The following is a 20675-nucleotide window of genomic DNA, read 5'->3' as shown; positions in this document are numbered from 1 at the left end:
CGGCAACGAATCGAATGTCTGGTTTTGTGTGTTGCATACAAATTAATTTGCTTGAGTTACCTTGGCGAGCGGGCGTGCGGGGTGAAGGGCACGGTAAAATGGCGAGAGCGTTAGGGAAAATGCGCAGTCAACCACAACTATGCATGGGGATTACGCGTATATTGTTTGTGGGATTGAGGAGCTTATGTTATTTGTTTTTGCTTCTGCATCGGTGATCGTTGTTGGTGTTGTGTTTGAACAATTTCGTGCTGAAAAACTGTTCAATTTAGGTGAAAGGATTTTCGATTTAAAATGAAATATTTAAGGATAAGATGTTTTAGTCCGCAGGGCATATGTGTCACATACAATTGTTTTGATTTGATTTGTTTGTCTAAATCTCAGAATTTGCAAGTTAATTGAAAGTCTTTTTGGGTTTAAGAAATATGGGCAGGTGAGCGTATGGAATAATTTTATAGCTTCGAGCAATTCTAGTATTAGAAGACGGTAAAATTTCCTCATCTTTCCTCTGTAAAGCGGTGCTGAATTATTTTTTCCTTTCGTTACACCAATTTATAAAGCTGATTTTTAAGTAAGGAAAAATAGTTGGAGAACTTTATTAAAATTTTATAAAAGTACTTTTCGGATAATTTTTTCAAACTTGTTTATTTGAACATTGTGTACTTAATTAAGTTCCTTTCCCACTAAGCCTAATCATTATTTCATGACTCTACCTGCTGTTAAGAGATATCGTCGATTTAAAGGTACTTGTCTTCGCTAAAATACCAGTTTTACTTTTATGGTTCACGACGAAATGATGACGTTAACGTTGATCGAAGATACGATCAAACATTGAAAAATTTTATAGAAAAAATGTTTTTTTGTACTTCATGACCCCAGCTGCTGTTATAAGATATCATCCGATTTAAAGGTGCTTGTCTTTGCTAAAATGTCACTTTAACTTTTAGAGTTGAAGAAAGGGAATAGACGATGCGATCAAAAATTGAAGAATTTTACATAAAAAATATTTTTCGGCTATTTCACGACTTCAGCTGCTGTTATGAGTTATCGTCCGAGTTAAAGGTGTGTGTCTTCACTAAATTACCAGTTTAAGTTTGATAGTTGACAACGATACGATGACGTTGACGCCGAAAAAATTTACAAATTTTACAAAAAAAAATATTGTTCGGTTACTTTTTCTGATCATACTTACTACTAACTCATAAAAGACCTTAATCAATAAGTTTAATAACAATTTTATGTCTCTATTCTCTTATAATATGTTTCTATGTGTGTCTCCGCTAAAATTTCACTTGAACGTTTTTTTTTTCAAAATATTGCCTAGAAATAGACGCATAACTTTTTTTTAGCCAAAGTCAATATTGTTTATAGAAATAGTAGTACAAAATAATGTTAAAAAATACGAAGTTTGCATTAAATTGAAGGCTCAAAAATGGTGCAACGTTTTGTTCGATAAAGTGTTGCCATTTTAAGGTAACTTCATAATGTCACTCTCAAGGTAACCCTCGTGTCTATTGACAAAACACTAAGAAAATCGAGTTCCACAAACTTCTCTTCTTAATGCGAATTTTTCAGCAGTAAAACCATTTGCCATAGACAAGAAAAGGGAGTAGTAATTTCTTGCCAGGTTCGTATTATAAGGACAATGCTCCCAACCAAACTCTCGGTGCTTCTGGCGAATCTTTATCGATTTGTTTGGCTAGGCGTCGTCTTAGATGGAACACAACTACTCTCCAAAAGGTCAAAGCTGGCCGCTTCTGGACCATTGTCTACCTTTAGACGATCCAGTTGTTAGCAATCAAGGTTCGAACTAATCCCACACAAACACGTATCAAACCGTCCTGGCCTTCAAACCCGCCGTGGCCACAGTTCGTGACGGCTCAAATATGGAAATATAAAAAAAGTCCCAAATAATTTTTTAGGTCTCGCGTTGTCCCTACGGAAAATTATTACCTCGTGTCAAGTCGTAAATTTCGGACGTTTTTCGACAATCGCTGGCTTCAAGTTTTTGTCAGTAGTGAACCCCATTAATGATTTCTCCCAGTTTTAGAAACTCATAATACATCACGTCCCACTGTTTCCCATAAATACAGAGCGTTACCTTGAGGTAATGAATACTCGGTTTGCCATTGATTTGGCTGGCTCGACAGGTTCATATATGTTTTTAGTTAGAATTGTACTAATGACTCCATTTTTCATCACCAGTAACAAAGTCATGCAAAACGACTTCTTTTTGTAGTAGCATTTTTAACATGAAAAATCGTCAACGTACCTTCCGCTTTTTGAACGTTTGGAATTGGCTGCTTGATTCAATTCATTCTGCAGTTCCTCATCAAATTCTCTTAAAACTTTTAAATTGTTTTTTGATGCCTTCGCTCAGCTAAAGCATTTTTAGCTTAAAATTTCAACAATTTTTTTTTTTTTTTGTATTAGCTTCTTACAAGTATATTTAAGTTGTAATAAAAATAAAAAGTTCCACGCAAAACTACTTTTTCAGACACAATGCTCGACAAACTTACTGTCTTTTACGCTTTATAAAAAAGTTATGTGGTGAAAAAACGCACAAAGGCAGTAGCTTTCCAAAATATATTCCGAATATTGGAGCAATGGCATAATACCGAAGTATCATAATGAAAATATCATGGCAAACCGCACGAATACAAGTACAGCTATGGACCCAATAGTAGGCCCAATATGTGACAAATGCTTTCAGATAATGCGTAAATTCATAGACACTTTTTATAGAATAAAGTTCAGTTACGTTAAATTTTGAGTCACTTATTCAAAAGGCAGTCTAATATTTTCTTAATTTTGTAGAAATGAAAAGTAGTTAAAAATATGTAAATTTCGAGATAAAAAATTGGTAATCGAAAAAGTCTTTTCGTATTTCTAATCGACTTTGTCGACTACTCAATATAATTGCATTATCCATTTTATGCAGACCATGCGTTCAAAATTTTCACTTCAAATTATAAAAGTATTATTTTTTAAAGAAACAAAAATATTTTCTGATAACTTAATCAACTTTAAAACAATTTCATTAAATTTATAGCAGACCACATGTGCTTCAATTCAATTGCCGGCTACTAAGTCTATTACATAAAATGGAGAAAAAACGCAAAGCGATAAGCCTACCAACATACATATACCAATATATGGTATGGAATATATATATGCCTTTTACGCTATTATTTAGCCGACCAATGAAGCGAAAAAACGTTTTGTGGTAAAACTATTTTAATTTAATTGCATGTTGCGTATACGCCATGGACTACCGAAGCACTGGTTATGCACAACAGTGCATTAAAAAAAGAACAAACACAAAAACTGGCACAACAACAAAAACAAAATCCAGCATAAAACAACAACAACAAAAACAACAAAACTTGAAACAACAATAACAACAAACTTGCCAAAACAACAAAAACCCCTCCAGACAGCAACAAAAACAAAACATGACACAACAACAAAAACAAAACCTGACACAACAACAATAACAAATTTGACACAAAAACCTTGTACAATAACAAAAACAAAGCATGACATGACAACCAAAACAAAAACTTGACACAACAACAAAAACAGTGCTAAGGAGACTGCAAGCACAAACACTTGAAAACATTGTTTGCCACACAGTTCATGCAACAAGTGTTGCGCAAAAGCATATACACTCACTTAGCACAGCGGCAGGCAAGCGTTGCATGCCACACAACAAAAACAAAAAAAAAAGAAACAAGAAAATGGCAACGCAATAACTTTCAAAGAGCGCTAGAAAAACTTTGTGCCTCGACTAAAAGTTTTAGCTTACAACAACACCAACACTTTGCAAAAACAAAATAATCCAACGCACTATAGCTATTGGCGAGTTTATATGCATAGCGGTAGTTATTGGCGGCGTCTACTAAATAGATGTAGCACTTTAAGCAATAAGGAAATCAACTTTCGAGTTTTCCCTGAACTTGTAACCTTGTTTCAGCTATTTTTCTCACAAATTTCTCTACTTATTTTGCTGCTTGCCACAAAGCATATTTCACACATACTCACAACTGTTCTTCTCACACCTGCAGGTACGGCGACGCGCGCAAGCACAGGCCCAACAGCAGCAACAACAGCAATATAATCTGGAGAATGCACGTTCCTACTGCACGAGCGAGCCGCGTCTCAGCGAAACGGAAACGCCGCCGCAAAGACGCAAATTATCGCAACGAAGACCACAACAGCATGGTAAGTGCACGCCACAACGGCACTTCTTGAACAGGTGTACGATATAAGTCGAGGCAAGTGTGCGTATGGTTGTATGTATGTGTGTTTGCAGGTGTAGTTATGCCGTTCGCATGCCGACGGCTGGAATTTGCTTGGATTAGCTGGCATTAGCGCTGCGTAAATGCCACAAAGTGTTTTATTAAACAAATAGCAATGCCAGGTTTTTCATCCACCGGTGTGCGAAAACATCCGGCAAACTAATTTCCATAGCTACTAAACTGCGAAAATTACTTTCAGTCATTGAGGTTATTAGCAACTTTGCGCAAAGCAACTGAAATGTTTAGTGAGCAAGGCAACCGTAAGCGAAAGCTTGCCGCAGTATTTCTGTAGAACTTTGAACTTGGAAATTTTGTAATAAAAATTGCGATTAACTTGCATTTACTTTATAAGAAAATATTAAGTAGCGATCTAGTTAAGTCACTTTCGTTATTTGTAAGGCTAATAAAGCCAAATTAGTTTGAAAACCGAATTTTTAAAATTATTTATTTTGAAATAATGCTTTTGGAATTGTAAAAATTTGAAAATTTCGCTTTTTAAAACATCTAAATCATGCATAAAAATACATTTATGTAACACATAAAAATTATTTTTCTTACAAACTTTAAAGCTTGCCACTAGTTGGAGCTGAGCTCGACTATGTTTTTATATTTTTGACCGATTTTTTACTCCATAAAAACGACTTAAGCGAAATAGCTTAGTGACCAAATTGAAATATCTCTTCAGGTGGCACCGAGCTCTGAAAACAATAAAATTATATTTATGTATCATATTATAAGTAGTACTTCCTACCGAAGATATTAACTTTCAAAATAAAACTCCAAATATCCAACATCAATATACCTACTTGTATGAACCAAAAATAGTAAGACTTTGTTCATACAAGTATTTTTAAAATTCTTAATTTTTCAAAATCTATGTCGTCCAGCTCAAAGTAATTCCGCTTGGCTTCAATACACTTACGCCAACGTTTTTTCAATTTGCGGAATAGCCTTCAGTGTACGCAGCGATTGCAGTATGCGACGGTACATAATCATGGGGGAGACATTAAATTTAGTTCAAGAGAATTTTCTGTAGAATTAATAGTTGTTTTTTCAAGCGTTTGAGGTCCTTAGTATACCATGGCAGCTTATATAGTTGTATATCTTTAACCGGGATATTATAACGACAAAATTCTTGAATAGATTTCTTAAAAATGGAAAAACTATTAGCAGTATCAGTAAATCATTCCATTAAAACTCAACGAGCAGAAATCACAAAATCCAAAATTAAAACCAAGTCCGTCAATAGGTTTGACAGAAGCGAAAAGATAAGCATCAATCTTGAACGCTAACGGAGAATGTTGAATGGTAGCTGGAGTGATGGGAGAGAATCCATCAAGGAACCTAAAGTTTAAATTATCGCTGAGAAATACTAAGTCAAGAAATCGATCAAAACTATTCGAATCTGAGTTAATTTGATTAAGAAGATTGAGACTAAGCAGGCTATCAATGAGAAATAACTCATGAGAAGCCGAAGAATTGGAGGGAATATGGGCAGCGCTTTAGGACCAGACGGACCAGACAATATTGCTTAGATTGAAGTCACCCATAACACAAATATTATGCTGTTACACCTTATTTAAAATCAGTGAGGAAATATTACATATTTCCGTACATCTTATACAAAACTAGAGGACAATTAGGAGCGATGTATGAAACTACAATGAACAGATCGTTATTGATACAAATACATAGTTAGTCAAGAATAAAACTATCATTGTCAAGCATTATTAAATGAAGACGAAATTTGCGATGAACTGCTAAGAGAACACCACCACCTCTAAGATAGCAAGTTTTTTCGTGATCTACATCCTTACGGAAGACATAATAGAAATTTGAGTGGAAATTATCACTATAATAGTAACTTTAATTAAACCAGGTTTCAATAATAACGATTATATTAAAATCCAATTGTGGAGAAAAATTGCGAATAACATTTTATTTAGACCCAAATATCCAATACATTTTGATAGTTCACCTTAAGACCAGAGTCTTTAGAAGAAGGCGCAGAAAGCGGATGAGCAAAGTTATGATTAATAGGCGCATCAACTAGTTCACAGCTTTGTTTTCTTCTCTCTTTTACGAATAGTTTCGCGTAAATGACGCATAACACTCAAATAGTATTCCTTGTTCACAGTTTGACCGATCGGAAGGAATTCCTAGCGCACCACACCTCATTTATGGAAGAAAACTGTCAACATAACTTTGATTTTTGCATTCGCCGGATTTACCTTGGTGTAACTTCTGGTTATTCAGCAAATTCACATGACCACTCCGAGGACACCGTTTTGACTCAATTGAGGATATAAAAGCTGAATCGAAGAAGGCTCTGATGGCCATCATGACGGAGAATTTTTCCAAGTGCTATGATGACTGGAAAATTCGTTGGCATAAGTGTATTGCAGCTAGAGGGGATTGCTTTGAAGACAATGAAATGGACAAAATTTACCTTGATGACAATCCTACCGACTTAGAAGAAAAATATTTTGATGAATGGGTTTTCGCGCGAAATTTAAATTAAAAAGTTATACTAGTGTTTGCCGAGAGTAGTATATTTATAGTCCTATCTGGCTTCCATGCAAAACTGTTATTAGCTAAAATACTCTAAATAGCCCCGTATACCCGAACAGAGTAAGCAAATGGCTATTTTTTCTGATTTTTAAACTCGAAAGTAATATATATGTCTATTAAGAGAGAGACTATTTTCGCACGAAATGTACCCATTTTGTTAAACATAACATGAAAATACCAGGCGTGCTGAAAACTTTGTATTCGTTAAAGAGGAAACATACTTCTTTAGAAATAATCCAATTTTTCGTTGCCATCTTAAAGTACAAGTCTCATCCGTTACTTCTCCATTGTCGGTAGTCTAGAACAAAAAAAAATACTGAAGACCAGACCCAAAGAAAACGCTGAATGTGAAAACTATTCTAATTCTAAATTTCAACAATTTTTCTTGAATAAATTTTACTGCACAAGAAAGATTTTGAAAATTATTGAAGTTTAAAATTACATGAACCAGTCGTTTTTGCCTCTGTTCTCTAAAAAAAAATCCACCTTCCACCTTATTGAACCAAAAACTTGGGTTTTTCGCAAAATTCTTTACTCAGAAAGTGTAATAAAACTCATCATCACGCCCAAGCGACAGATTCTTATAAATATATTAGCAGCTAAATCCCAAAAAACAACGCCGGAAAATAAGCATTAAAACTTACTGTTATAGTTGACACAAAATCTCACAAAGTTAATATTTAAACTCATTCATTCGTAGCTGCTTGCACTTATTTTCAAGTAGGCTTCAATTCCGCTGCATTTAGCAAGTAACTAACCTCAACTGAACTAAGCGCCAAAGCCGATCATTTTCTGCTTTTACTTTACTTTCATTTCTTTGCACTTACTTTTGAAGTTAATTGCAAAACTTTCCATCCTTAATTAACTGCAACATTTTACTCACATATTAATGGCTGAGTTTCAAGCAGAGCAGCGCGAAGTCTGCTTAAAGTTCGTGTCTTTGTAAGACGGCCGTTACGATCCAACGGTACTACCGAAAGTTTAGAGCAGTCTAGCGGGTTAAAAGCGCGCTGTTCGCTGCCTCATTAGTTAAGTAGCTTTAAAAATGGCGAAAAGGTTGTTGCAACAATCGCGAAGGAAACCTTGAAAAAGAGCGCCTTTTAAGTCTGGCGCGCTTGTCTACCTCCACGCGTTCGTTTGCTCATTTGCAAGTTGACTGATTAAATATTGATTTAACATAAATTGCTAACACTTTAATCGCATAAAATAGAGCATACGCCACCAACTACAACAAACACTAAAATACTTGCTTCCAGCCAAATGTTACGTATACGCCGTGCAGCTCGACAAGCGAATGAGCGACAAGCACAAATTGAGTACGTGAGCTGAGCTGTAAAGTTTAAGTTGCAATTTATTTTACAAAACACTGCAACAAAAAGGCGCTCAAAAGCAAGTAACTGCACTTTTACCACCGCCTTTAAAGCTTATCGCTTACAAGTCATTGGCGTGAAGTCGCAACGCGCGCCACTTTATCCTCTCATTACAAAGCGCGTTTAGTAAAATTTTTATTTGCCAACGCAGCATTAAATTTTCCGGCAACTGCTTCAACGCGGAGTATATTGCTACACCTACACGCTTGCCAGCGCATGCTCATGCTTGTAATTTGCTGTTAAATTATGCGCTTGCAAACAGTGTTGTATCAACAAGTCACTCGAGATTATGACATTCGCTGTCGATATGCCAAAACAACTTAAGCATTTGCCGTAAACGGGGCGGGCGGGGGTGAAGGTGGAACGTCTGGCGCCAAGATGCCAATTTATGTTGAGCGCAGCATGTGCTTGCTCGCAACAATCTTCATTAGTTGGTTTTATATTAAAAGGCAGCGGTGCACAGTGGGTCGTAAGTGCTTGGAGAGCAAGCAAATATTTAAATTAAGAAGGCAAATGTAATTCTTTTGTCTGGGGGCTGTAAGGCTGCAAGTAGACATGACAAAGGCTTTATAGGAAATAAGGGGAAACAGATGTTTGAAAATCCTGATGTTAGTTACATATATGGGGGCTAGTGCAAGTTTTTTCCAGATTTTAACCTTTTTAGGCCCAAAGATGCAACGTTATTAGACAAACATTCTCACTCAATTTTGTAAAGATAACTCACTTATTGGTCGTTATATAGGGTATAAAGTCAGCCGGAAGTTCGAAAAACTTTATTTCAGTTATTAGGGCACAAAGGGAAATATTGATCCGATTCAACCCATTTTTGATATTCAGACATTGCGCTGTCAGGAAAAGATTCTCTCCGGATTTTTGAAATATATCACACACATTGAGCGATATTTGCGATAAAAAGTCAGCCATAGGCACTGTGTTCTACACTTTCGGTATATGGAGGGTCTTAAAAAGTTATAGTCCAACTTCGACAAGTTTTAGACTTGAGCTAGCATATCTTAAAAACACTATTTGTGCAAAGTTGTATCTCGATATATTGGGTAGTCGAAAAAGTCTTTTCGTATTTCTAATCAAAATTCAACTTTTATTTAAATATTTATAATGAACTTAATAAACCAAATATGTGCCATTTTGATCGACCACTTTTTGTCATATTTCCGCAAAAGACATTATTCTAGCAATGTAAGACTTCTATTTCTTTAAGGAAGTTCTGCATTGACCTGGCTTTGCGACCATTTGCTGAGCTTCACCACGCTTGGACTACGATCTTTTTCGCACATTATTGTCGTATTTGCTTCAATCTCATCAGTTGTTGACAGTAAAATGTAGAATCAATCGTTCGACCAGGCTGGAGCAGCTCATAGTGGATGATTTCCACTTTTCGTCTCCTGTTACCATTCGCTTCAGAAATGGTTCGATTTCATTTCGTTTCAGCAAAGAATCGCAGATGTAAATTCGATCCATTAAGTTTTTTAAATGGTTCAAAACTATTTGATAATGAATGTTAAGTTGCTTAGCGTTGTCATGGCTGCTTATGTGACGGTCCTGGTCAATCTTTTCCATAATTTCATCGACTTTTTCAACAATAGGCCATTTAAGGGGCGAGCCACGCCCTCCTTTTCAATATTTTGAAACTACACATGACGTTCCTTAATGATATATATATATATATATATATATAATATTTGAAACGTAACTCTATATATACCCTCATTATTGGTAAAACCTTATTTTAGTTCGAAGTTGTCTTCCAGAAAGCTTGAAGCTAATTTATATTTTTAACTTTCGCATATTCAAACTCAACCCACTGTGCCAGCATAGCAATTAAACGGCTGCTTGTTGAACTTAACTAACTGCAGCGATTAAAAACTTCAGCGACAGCAGGAGATCACTTGTATAAATTACTAATTAGCCTGTCATTTCACAACGGACCGACCTCTGGACTACAACTTAATAAAATTAAATTTCAAAGGTACTCAACTGGAGTAGGTTTGAAGGGTCGAACAAACTGTTTTATAAGTGGAAAAACCAGAAATTTAATTTTTTTAAATTTTTCTAAAGAGAAATTGCAAATATTTCTGCTATTTCTTACAAAAATTTACGACAAGAGTTCATGTTGAACATGAAAATGATTATTTATTTAGATATTACAAAAACAAGTTCCTTTAAGCGCAAAATATTTAAAACATTGGACAAACGGACCTTTAATAATAAACTCCATTAACTCAAATCCAGTTGAGTCAATACACGAGCGCAATTGCCGGAGAATTTCTTCATGGGACTTTACTACAACTATAGCAGCAAATTTGTTCTTTTTCTTTTCTTCATTGGTGTAGCCAATAACAACAGCGTACAGCAAATTTGCAAAAGAAAAAATGGAAGCAAATGAAAAAAACAACAAAAATAGAATTATGTAACACAGCATGAGCATAAAAATTGTTGACTCGCGGCGTATATCAAATGGACTAAGTGGTTTGTAAACAGTGAGCGTAGAGTGAAACTAAATCGCCGAGTGGTAATGACCGAGTCAACAGCGGGCCACTGACATATTGACGTAAAATATCACATTTATTGACCTAATTATTGTGGCAGGGCATTGAACTTGGCTGTAAAAATACGCAAGTAGCGCACAAATGTTAAGAATTGGTGATTTATGTAGAAATGTGAGTGCATTACGAAGTTATAACGGTTGGTGAATTGACACATTATGACATTTTTATTACTCATGCACGTGCATGACTTTAAATAGCGGATGTCAAATTATTGTCATGAAGAAACAGCAGCAGAACGCTAGAAAAAGTAGAATAAATATCGGTCGATATATATTGTGAATTATATATAAGTAAATGTGTTAATTTTTCTTCAAATAAAATTGATTTATCTACCAATTCTATACAAGGTACGTTCCAAAGTAAACAGGACTTTTGGAATCTAGTGCCCCCTGGTGGGGCCATCTACATATCAAGTAGTGTGTTATAATTTGCTATCTTTATCGATTGTCCAGTGAGAATTTCATGACATTTCATTGAATTAAGTGAAGTTATTGCGCTTTAAGTGTCAGTATGTTTGTGTTATCGGTGCAAAAATGAGCTTCGAAAAAAGAGCCAATATTAAATTTTGTTTTAAAATTGGTAAAACTTTCACCGAAACGTTTCAATTGATGAAACAAGTTTAAGGCGATGATTGCCTATCCCATAGCAGAGTGCAGGAGTGGTTTCAACGTTTTCAAAGTGTTCGTGAGGACATAAATGACGATCAACATGTGTGCCAATCAAAATCCGTGATCACCGGAAATTCCATCGAAACTGTGCGTGAATTCATCAAAAACATCGATTTATCGCATTTTGACCGAACATTTGGGCTTACGAAAGGTGTGTGCACGATTTGTTCCGCACAAATTGACTGACGACCAAAAATTGCTCAGGATCCAACACTCGAAGAACATCATTAAAGAGATTTTTTGACAAAAATCACATTTTAACCATTAACCACTCCCCGTATTCATCTGATATAGCACCGTGCGACTTCTTCCTTTTCGGGAAAATGCATTTTCCCATGAAAGGAAAGCGTTAGGCAGACGTAGAGGCCGTGCAAAAGGCTTGCACCGGCATACTGGCGTCCATACCGGCCAACGAGTTAAAACACTCGTTCGACCGTGCAAAAAACTGTATTGAAGCAGAAGGAGACTATTTTGAATAAAATTAATTTATTTTGCCGAAAAAACCATTTGTTCTGTTTTTTTTTAAGTCCTGTTTACTTTGGAACGCACCTTGTATATATAACTTATATGTAGCTAGCCTGATCTTAAAATTTTTTGACGAAAGCATAAAAGGCTTTTTTATTTTTTTTAGTCTTTTCAAAACGATTGAAATACTTAATAAATACAAATATAGTATGTCAGTTGAAGTTATATAATGTGCCAAAATGATAGCTGCCTAACTAGTTGGCCCAATAGCTGAACATATATCTTTGACCTTCATGTCCAGTACACTTTAAAAACTCCCATGATCAAAATTCGCGTGCATATGAAGAAATGAGTCTACGAATTACTCATCTAAATCATGTGATTTGACTACGCAATTTTCGTAACTTTTGTGAAAATGTTCATTCTACAAATGGTTCATGAAATGGGTACCTAATAGCAGGTAAACATTTTTTAAAATAATTTTTGCGCTCTAAGAATAAGAGTTTTTTATAACACACGTTGTCTATAGTCTTGAGGTTATGACTTCTTGTAATTGCAGGATATCATTTAATGTTTTGAAATTATTGATTTGGTCATCATACATATATTTTGTTTCATTGCTATAAAGATACTCATACCGATCAATGCCATTTAAAGTTTTAAATTAATTTTATAAAATTGTGTTAGCTAATCGGAGAATGTCGCGGAAAAGCATATTTAACGATAATGAGAAAGGAGCTATAGACGCTTTGAATGGTGAGGGTTTGACCAATCGCTCCATTGCTCAGAATTTGGTAAGTTCGGCAACAGTGGTGTATAATTACCTCAATAACAAGGAAAATTATGGCTTAAGAACTTACTCTGGTCAATTTAATTAATTATTAACAGTTATCAAATAAAACGACTTCAATACGGATAGTGAAAAAGGAGACCCAATTGCAAAAAATGACTCTGTTGAAAACACACCATAAAGTCTCTCGTCTCAGATAACATTAATAAAAAAAAACCTTGAATAATTGGTGATTTTTCCGATTCCGATTGGTTTTCCTGATTTCTGGAAAGACAAGTGGCACCAATATAATTGCATACCACTCATAATTTACTGTTCAGTGTTGACTCAGTGCTATGGTTACAAAATGTTCAGTTAGTCGAAAAAACAGCCAACCATTTGGTGCGAGGTACCTTTTGTTGGATTCAGCTCATCTAGACACATAAATACAGTCAACTGCTGTTTACTTACGGGCTCATACGTATAAATCTACGATTTATCGTATTTTTAATATTTTTCTCAACCAATCGACACAAACCTTTATTGACTGATCGACGAATTATGTGGGATCCCCGTGAAAAATAAATGTTTTTACAATCAAATATCCTTGCTATATTGAATGTAAGCTTGTCCCACTCAACTCAACTGTCTCAATCTCACGATAGTTTACATGAAGATCTTGCAATATCAGTTTGCGCACAGCATCAATAGTTTCCGGAACAACAACTAATTTTGTTTGATCTTCTCGAAATACGTCTTGGTGTAAACTACGACTTCGATTGGCTTCACTATACCGCTGATAAACTCTATATGCACTGGTACTTGATTGAGCTTTATCGGCTAAAATTTAATTAAGATTATCGGTTATTGAGTAAATCTCCTCTGAAAGTTGTAAAAAAATAATCGCGGGACAATGTTCGCGATTGAACTCGACTTTTTGGACGAAATGAACATTTTAAGAGACTGGAAACAATACAAATGGCGCTCGTATGTCAATACGTTCTGAATAATCATATCAACAAAATTGTAAATTTTTATATGGCTGTAAGTTGCCAGAATGCAAAACTAGGGTTGTCAAATGCCGAAATAGAAAATGCAACCTACGTATGACGGCGAAGCGAAAATTTAACCTCCAAACTTAAATTTTTGAAAATAATATTATCTATGATTTTGGTTTCAAAAAGGGATTGCAGCAAGAAATGCATTTTGAGAACTTTGCGTATATTTGACTAGAGAAACTACAAATATAAAAAAAGTAAACTAAATTTTTTTGTTATGCCATCTGATCAAATTAAAAATCTGAATTTTCACGTATTTTTAAACAGATCTTTCTTATCGGCTTCAGAATAATCTATTGGCTCAATACAAGTCATGCCAATGCTTAAAACAATTTTTCATATAATTGTTATAAGCCTAGGCTGGCATGGCCTTCAGTGTCTTCATCGTAGTTTATTATTTGCGGTTAAGCTCATTTTCGAAAATTTTTTAATTGTTGGACAGTTTTATCGTCATATTCATTAACCTACATCTGGACCTGCGTTGTCAAGCACACCTTTTTGAGACCTCTGCTTGACGTCGTTTTTGCAAAGGATGCAAGTCTTTTGGTGCTAGTCCGACATTGCCGCGGATGATACCCAAAAAATTAACCAAAATGTATTGATACATGAAATGTTGCGATACAACAACATGTATTGTTACCAACGTGACGCACAGTTTCTTTGAGTTTTTCGATTTTATCATTATTAACAGAGATTGATGGAGGTTTCGCATGAAGCAAGCTTTTATTGACTTTCCAACATTCACTGATTGGTTTATGGCACGCAAGTGCTTGTGTTCGTGCTAAAGTAGACTCCCCGAAACACTTCGGCAACATTTTTGTCGATTCCATACAAAATTTTGAACAAACTCGAACTTAAAAAAAAAGTCGTCGGACAAACAAATTTAAAAAAATGGTTGTCCAATCTGGAAAAAATTGTCTCGATTTGGGTTGAACGCGCAGTTTAAAAGGATCAGTCCGGGTCATATTTGATCAGATAGTATGATGCTAAAAAAGGTTTTGTTTGATTTCGAAATAGCTTAACTTTATTTTCCTGAAGTTTGTGAGCCAGCTTTTTTCTCAGAAATTGCTGTCAGTAACATAAAAGCTATTTTGTTGATGATCAGAAACGAAAGTTGCCACATTTTGTTGTTGTAAAGACACAGATAAAGCGTACCTGAAAACAAGAGCAGTTACCTCAACTTATGTATAGCAAATTAAATGCCTCAACGCAGTGTAAGAGGTAAACATATTAGAAAAGTTGCAACGCGCTTTTGCTTTGTTTATCAGCGCTTTAACGCCCTGAAGTATGCTACAGTCAGAAAATATAATTACAAAACTTTTCACTTTCAATTTCATTAGCAACAGAATCAAAAGCATGTATTCATTGCGTACATATACATATGTGTATAAATTTGTGTGTGTGCCACACATGCTCTTCTGGGAATATAATCAGCGCTTGCTAGCTTTGAAGCGAGGACGTAGTAAATAGGTGGTCATGGTTCAAACAAAATACTCATTTAAATCATAGCAGTGAATTTTCAGGCAACACAAACTTATACACACATACATACATGCACGCTTTGCACTCATTAAAACTTCGCGCATAGCTCCACTTTCATTTATTTTCCCAAAACGGCTGGGCGTAGCTAAATTGCAGGAAGGTGGGCGGCTAATATGATGCTCGAACGGATACCTACGTATATGCAGTAGGTACATATGTACTCATATGAGCTAGTATGTAAAAGTATGTGCTGATATCAGATTGTGTATGAGAGAGTATAGAAATACTATAACTTAATCGAGGAGTTCTTGCGCGCTTTTTGAAGTCAATATTGATTGTACTTTCTTTAGCTGACAACAACGGAAATTAAAATTGCAATTACCCCAAAATGCTTATGTGTGAGTATAGGTGCCTTCAAACAATTTCTTGCTGGGACCTAAAGCGTTTATACAACTTTCGCTTCCACTTCATTCGATTTTCCTCAGTTTCAACAATTTCCTTACCCAGAATATTGTACAAACGTTGCCGTTGAGAACCGCTTGCCGCGCTCAAATTGCTTGCGCCAAATTAATTGCATTTTATGGCCGCTAATTTGTAAATGTCTGTCTGTGAGGCGAGCAAAATATTGCAATACGTATATTTGCCACTTCAACTTGAAATTTTGTTTTTGTGAATTCATTTGCAGCAATTTGCTTGGACCCTCTTCAAGTCATTATAACCGAAAATGTGCTGAAAGCTTTGCCACCTCTGAGCTGAGAGTTGAAAAAAGGGTCAGCGCAATACATTTCAACCGTTGTCACTCACTCACTCATTGCGCTGTGGGCATGCTGGGCATTTAATTCAAACTTAGTGCTCACAAATTAATTTGTCTTTTAAATTCTGTGAACATTTGGAATGGATTTCCATATTATGTATGGTATTTAGGAAACTATTTTGTTGTGATGCCGCAGCTGTAAGCCTACTATCAGGAGGGGAGTAAAGAAAAGATGCCATGTATATTTATTATGTTATTATTTGCACACCAATAGTGTTTCGTTGACTACATGAAACCATTTTTATTGGGTATTTGTTGAGTCTAGCTATGTAGCTTAAGAGTTCAGCGAGAAGCTTTCAAAAACATTGGTTCTGTAGATCCTACCAATCTTAATTATATTCTGCATAAGACACTCATTGGTGTAGCCGGTAGGTGTAGATCAAGGATATGTGCCTACACATAATCATCTCTACGAATTGGTCATGAAGTCTATTGTCGAGAACAGTTTCGTACAAAAATAGCTATCCTTATGGTAGCCGTATATCAACTGCTCTGATATTACTTACTTCTTGATAAGACTAGCGTTGGATTCTTCTAAAGCTCCAGTGGTATCCAATGTAAAACAAATGGGATCCAGTGGGATCCAAATCCTGTGGCTGCAAGCCAAGGTTTATCAGGTGCGGTGGCTAGTCCCTCAAAAGCATTGCAGACTTAGGTAGGGCTCCAACTATTAAAGCAGCAACGACTTGCATACATCTACATGTCGGGTTCGCACATGCTCGACGGCAGCACTTGAAATCATGCTTGAACTCACACCACTTCACCTAGTAATCGCTGAGGTAACTAAACACACAAATAACTGCAGAAGGGTGTGGCAAAAATAAGGTAATCTCATCCCAGCGGATGAAGGAATGAAGTGAAATAATACCATTGTCTCTTCTCTCAAGGGACAGTATATACTACACCAAGAAGTTCAAGGTTACCCTTAGCAGTAAGGCTGAATGGAATGATTCCTACTGCTTAGGGATAGTACAATCAAGTGGTACTCCGACGGCTCAAAAACGTAGGAAGGATATGGTGCAGGAGTCGCAGGACCACCCATAAAACTATCCATACCTATGAGAAGTTTTCCGAGCATTTTTCAAGTGAAAGTCTTTGTCATAAGTCGGTGTGGAGAGATAAACCTCCAACGCAACTATCGCAATGAACCTTACTTAGCGACAGTCAAGCGGCACTTAAAGCAATCTTTGCCTATGTGATCAAATCAATTTTGGTGCGGGAGTGTAGACAACGGCTAAATAGTCTAACGGAATGTAACCAAGTATATCTCATTTAAGTGCCCGATGATAAAGGTATAGCCGGCAATGAACTAGCTGATCAGCTCGCCCGCTCCGCAGCATCCACTAACAAGGTAGGGTATGAGAACTTCATCGCGGTGGGTCCTCATACTATAAAGGAGCTGCTCCGAAAGGATTTACTTTAACAGCGGATGCTATTGTCTGTTAACAAGGCTGTAGGCTGTCCGCGATAAGACTCCATAACAAGTGGGATAGCACTCCATTCTGTGGCAGCCTCTTTTAGCGCCGAGACGAATCCTTGGTTCTCCTACTGTGGTTTCAGCTATTCGTGTGCTGCTGCGTTGCTTTTCTCTAGTGCCCTGGCTATGCTTTGAGAGAGACGTGTTGACAAAACCACCTTCGATGTCCAAGAAAGTGCACAACATTACTTCCCCTCCTTCCAACGAACTCTCTAACTCCGAAATTAGCTGGTGCAGAGCAGTACAGGTTTATCTGCCTGCTCTGTAAGCTTGCTGGTTCACATTCAGGCGTGTAATTCTCAGCGCCTTCGACCTTATTTCATGATCCACGATTTTTTCCATACTTTTTAGTAAAAAGGAAGCTAGACTAATTGGCCTGAAGAATTTTACCAGTGAATAGTCCTTCCTTCCTACCTAGGGCATAAAGATCATCGCGAATCTCCATATTTCAGGGTTATATGTCATTGCGAAGCTATCCCTAATCAGCCGATCAAGATGTTGTAAGAGGGTTGGAAAGATATTGTTCATCCCCGAAGACCTGAATTTCGCGAACGAAGCCAAAGACCACTTCATTGCGGCCGCAGTAAACAGTTGTATTGCCCAATTTAAGCGATATGTATAGTTATAGGAGGTTAGGTTGCATTTATATTCTCACATATTCACGTACTTTTCGCCTTTCTTTCAAATCCTAAGCTCTGAGAATTTGCTTAAATTTGAGGGTGATCGCCTTAGCAACACAAGTGTGCAGCTTAACGCTCACTTCATAAAATACACCTTTTTTACTACAAAGAAAGCATCGTTGAAGGGAATTATAAATTCGTTGCAGCCGAAGTTAACGTTTCTGTTTATTTTGATTTTGTTGTTATTTGATTATCAAAAATTTATTCACAGGAAATTTTTCTTTACTTTCAAATAATATTTGATATTATCTTAATTCCTAAATTCCATAAAATTCTCAAATGTGTGCTACTTTTTTTGCCATCTCTAGAGCATGTAGGTAAGCAAAGGTAAAATCCATAAATATATCAACAATAAATATAAATTCCATGCGCACACATACATATGAAACAAAAATAGTGTATGCAATGGATAATTCAATTATTTGTGTGGCTCATTCTCACAAGGAAGTATTTTTATACCGTTATTATACAATTTACACAGTATTTTCCGGCATTTTTGTTATTGTTTACCAAGCACAATGTTATTGTTGGCATTTTCATTGGCAATACAGCCATTGATTGTGCAATTAAATAATCTTTTGCCGCTGTGCAACGTTATATAAAGCAAATATACATACATAACTCACACATTGACAAGGTTTATTACTTTATTGTTATTGTTATTATCTGTGTGTGGGCGCACACTGCTGTAAAATGTGGTTGGGTAAGTGCTTCATTTCACTTTTCGCTTTCTTTGTACATACACACACATGTACATATGTGTGTTGTTGTTGTATGCAACACATAAGCTTTCATTTCAGCAGCAATGTTGTATTATATTCTCTCTGCAATTCAATTTACCACATAAAAATTTATATGAGAAACTAAAAAAAAAGCGGCACAAACAAATAAATGGAATAAAAATAGAAAGAAAAGGTGAAACTCGAAGCGCCCGGTGGGCTGACACTGCCATTAGCCATATTTGAGGTTAAATGGATGTGATGTTAAGTGCCAACTAACACACTTTCATTATGCCAACCGGAGGTGAAATGGGAGCCTGCAAGCGCCAGCAGCAGCATAAATGAATGAATACAAATACATGTGAGTGTTAATGGCATGTGTGTGTGTGTGTGTGTGTGAGTGCATGACAGCCATAAAAATGGGTCAGGCATGTTTTTATTAATAATTTTTCAATATGTCGCCTGCACTTCATTCAATTAACTCGGACACCGGCACTCTCCAAGCGCCTCATCAGAAACAGCCGAGCGAGTGTCTCTATTTACACAGCGCTACTCTGTTGTATGAAATATCGTGGTATACGTGTGTGTGTATGTATTTCCGTTGCAGCAACAGCTTCCGTGCGCTGAACTGCCAATGGGTTGCCGGCTTTTTCCAGCGCTGAATCATCGCTTGAACAAATAAATTCTGTTGGACAAAGCAAAACGAGTTGTGTCATATACTTCTCTGTATGTGTATGTGGTATCAGTGTGTGTATGTGTGGTTGCATGTGTGGGATGTGTAGTCGAAATAGCAACTATCACCCATAAATATCGATATTGCTCTATTTATTTGCATGTTAACAGCAAACTCATTCACAAGTCAGTTTTTAATGCTGTTGTTGTTGTGTTGTCAAACCTGCAGCCCCCACGTTGCAAATACATAACACATGAGTTCACTCGTTGCAGAATAAAAATGCACTGCCAAATTTTTTTTTTATTATTGTCAAATTACTGTTTATGAAGTCACTTTTTTTGCTTTTAGTCAAAGAGTGTGAAACACTAAAAATATCTTTTTTCGTGTAAAAATTTTCAAACCGTATTTTTTTTTTATAATTTATGATTATCTATGTTTTTTTTAATTTTTTTCGAGCTGCATTAACTCAAAAATATATCACAGAAAAAAACTTTTTAAAGTCAACTGGAAATGCGGCATACCGTCAGGAATGAAAACCCGCATATTAGCTGTATAGCTTTATTGGGTTAGGATAATCTGTTAGGCCAATAAGCCACACATAGATCACTTTTGGTCTTTTGCGATACCAGCTGAAGTTCAATTGCTAGGTCCAAGGGGAGAAGTCAACCTTTAGGATGCCTGCGCTTGACTCGATTTCAACAGACTCTGGGACCTCACTGTCGATACCTACTCAAATGTATCATACAGTGAAAATCCCAAATGCTTACTGCGTAATCTTGCCAATGTTAGGCACAAGAGATGCTCGTTTTTTTCAGTGGTGCCCTACTCTAGACATTTCCTGTAGTCATGCTCGGCAATCTCGTCAACTATTTCATTGCCCTCGATGACTTTGTGGCCAGCCCAGTAGAAGTGAAGTTGCTTACTTCTGGCAACACTTTCCATTAAGCTGCCCTGCTTCCCAAGACACTTCTGGCCGATATGCGATACGAGGTTACTGCCTTGATTGCTGTTTTCCAGTCTATGTAGACGTTGACCCTGGAATCGCCTGCAGGTGCATTAGAGAA

At 36.3% G+C, this 20675-nt stretch overlaps 1 protein-coding gene and 1 long non-coding RNA gene across 4 annotated transcripts in view; one reads left to right on the top strand and one right to left on the bottom strand.

The window, feature by feature from the left end:
* The window catches only part of LOC126755219 (GTP-binding protein RAD), a 158700-nt gene that overhangs the window by 83162 nt on the left and 54863 nt on the right, over positions 1 to 20675 (top strand). For all 3 annotated transcript variants that reach the window (XM_050467623.1, XM_050467624.1, XM_050467622.1), the window contains one exon: positions 4065 to 4221. In XM_050467623.1, the coding sequence (XP_050323580.1) occupies positions 4065 to 4221 (157 nt within the window). The remainder of the gene's footprint in view (positions 1 to 4064; positions 4222 to 20675) is intronic.
* LOC126755221 (uncharacterized) overlaps positions 1 to 20675 on the bottom strand; it is a 101487-nt gene that overhangs the window by 42848 nt on the left and 37964 nt on the right. The window lies entirely within an intron of this gene.

Source organism: Bactrocera neohumeralis, chromosome 4, assembly GCF_024586455.1.
Source record: "Bactrocera neohumeralis isolate Rockhampton chromosome 4, APGP_CSIRO_Bneo_wtdbg2-racon-allhic-juicebox.fasta_v2, whole genome shotgun sequence".
NCBI classification, from domain to species: domain Eukaryota; kingdom Metazoa; phylum Arthropoda; class Insecta; order Diptera; family Tephritidae; genus Bactrocera; species Bactrocera neohumeralis.
This window is presented reverse-complemented; position numbering and strand designations above follow the sequence as displayed.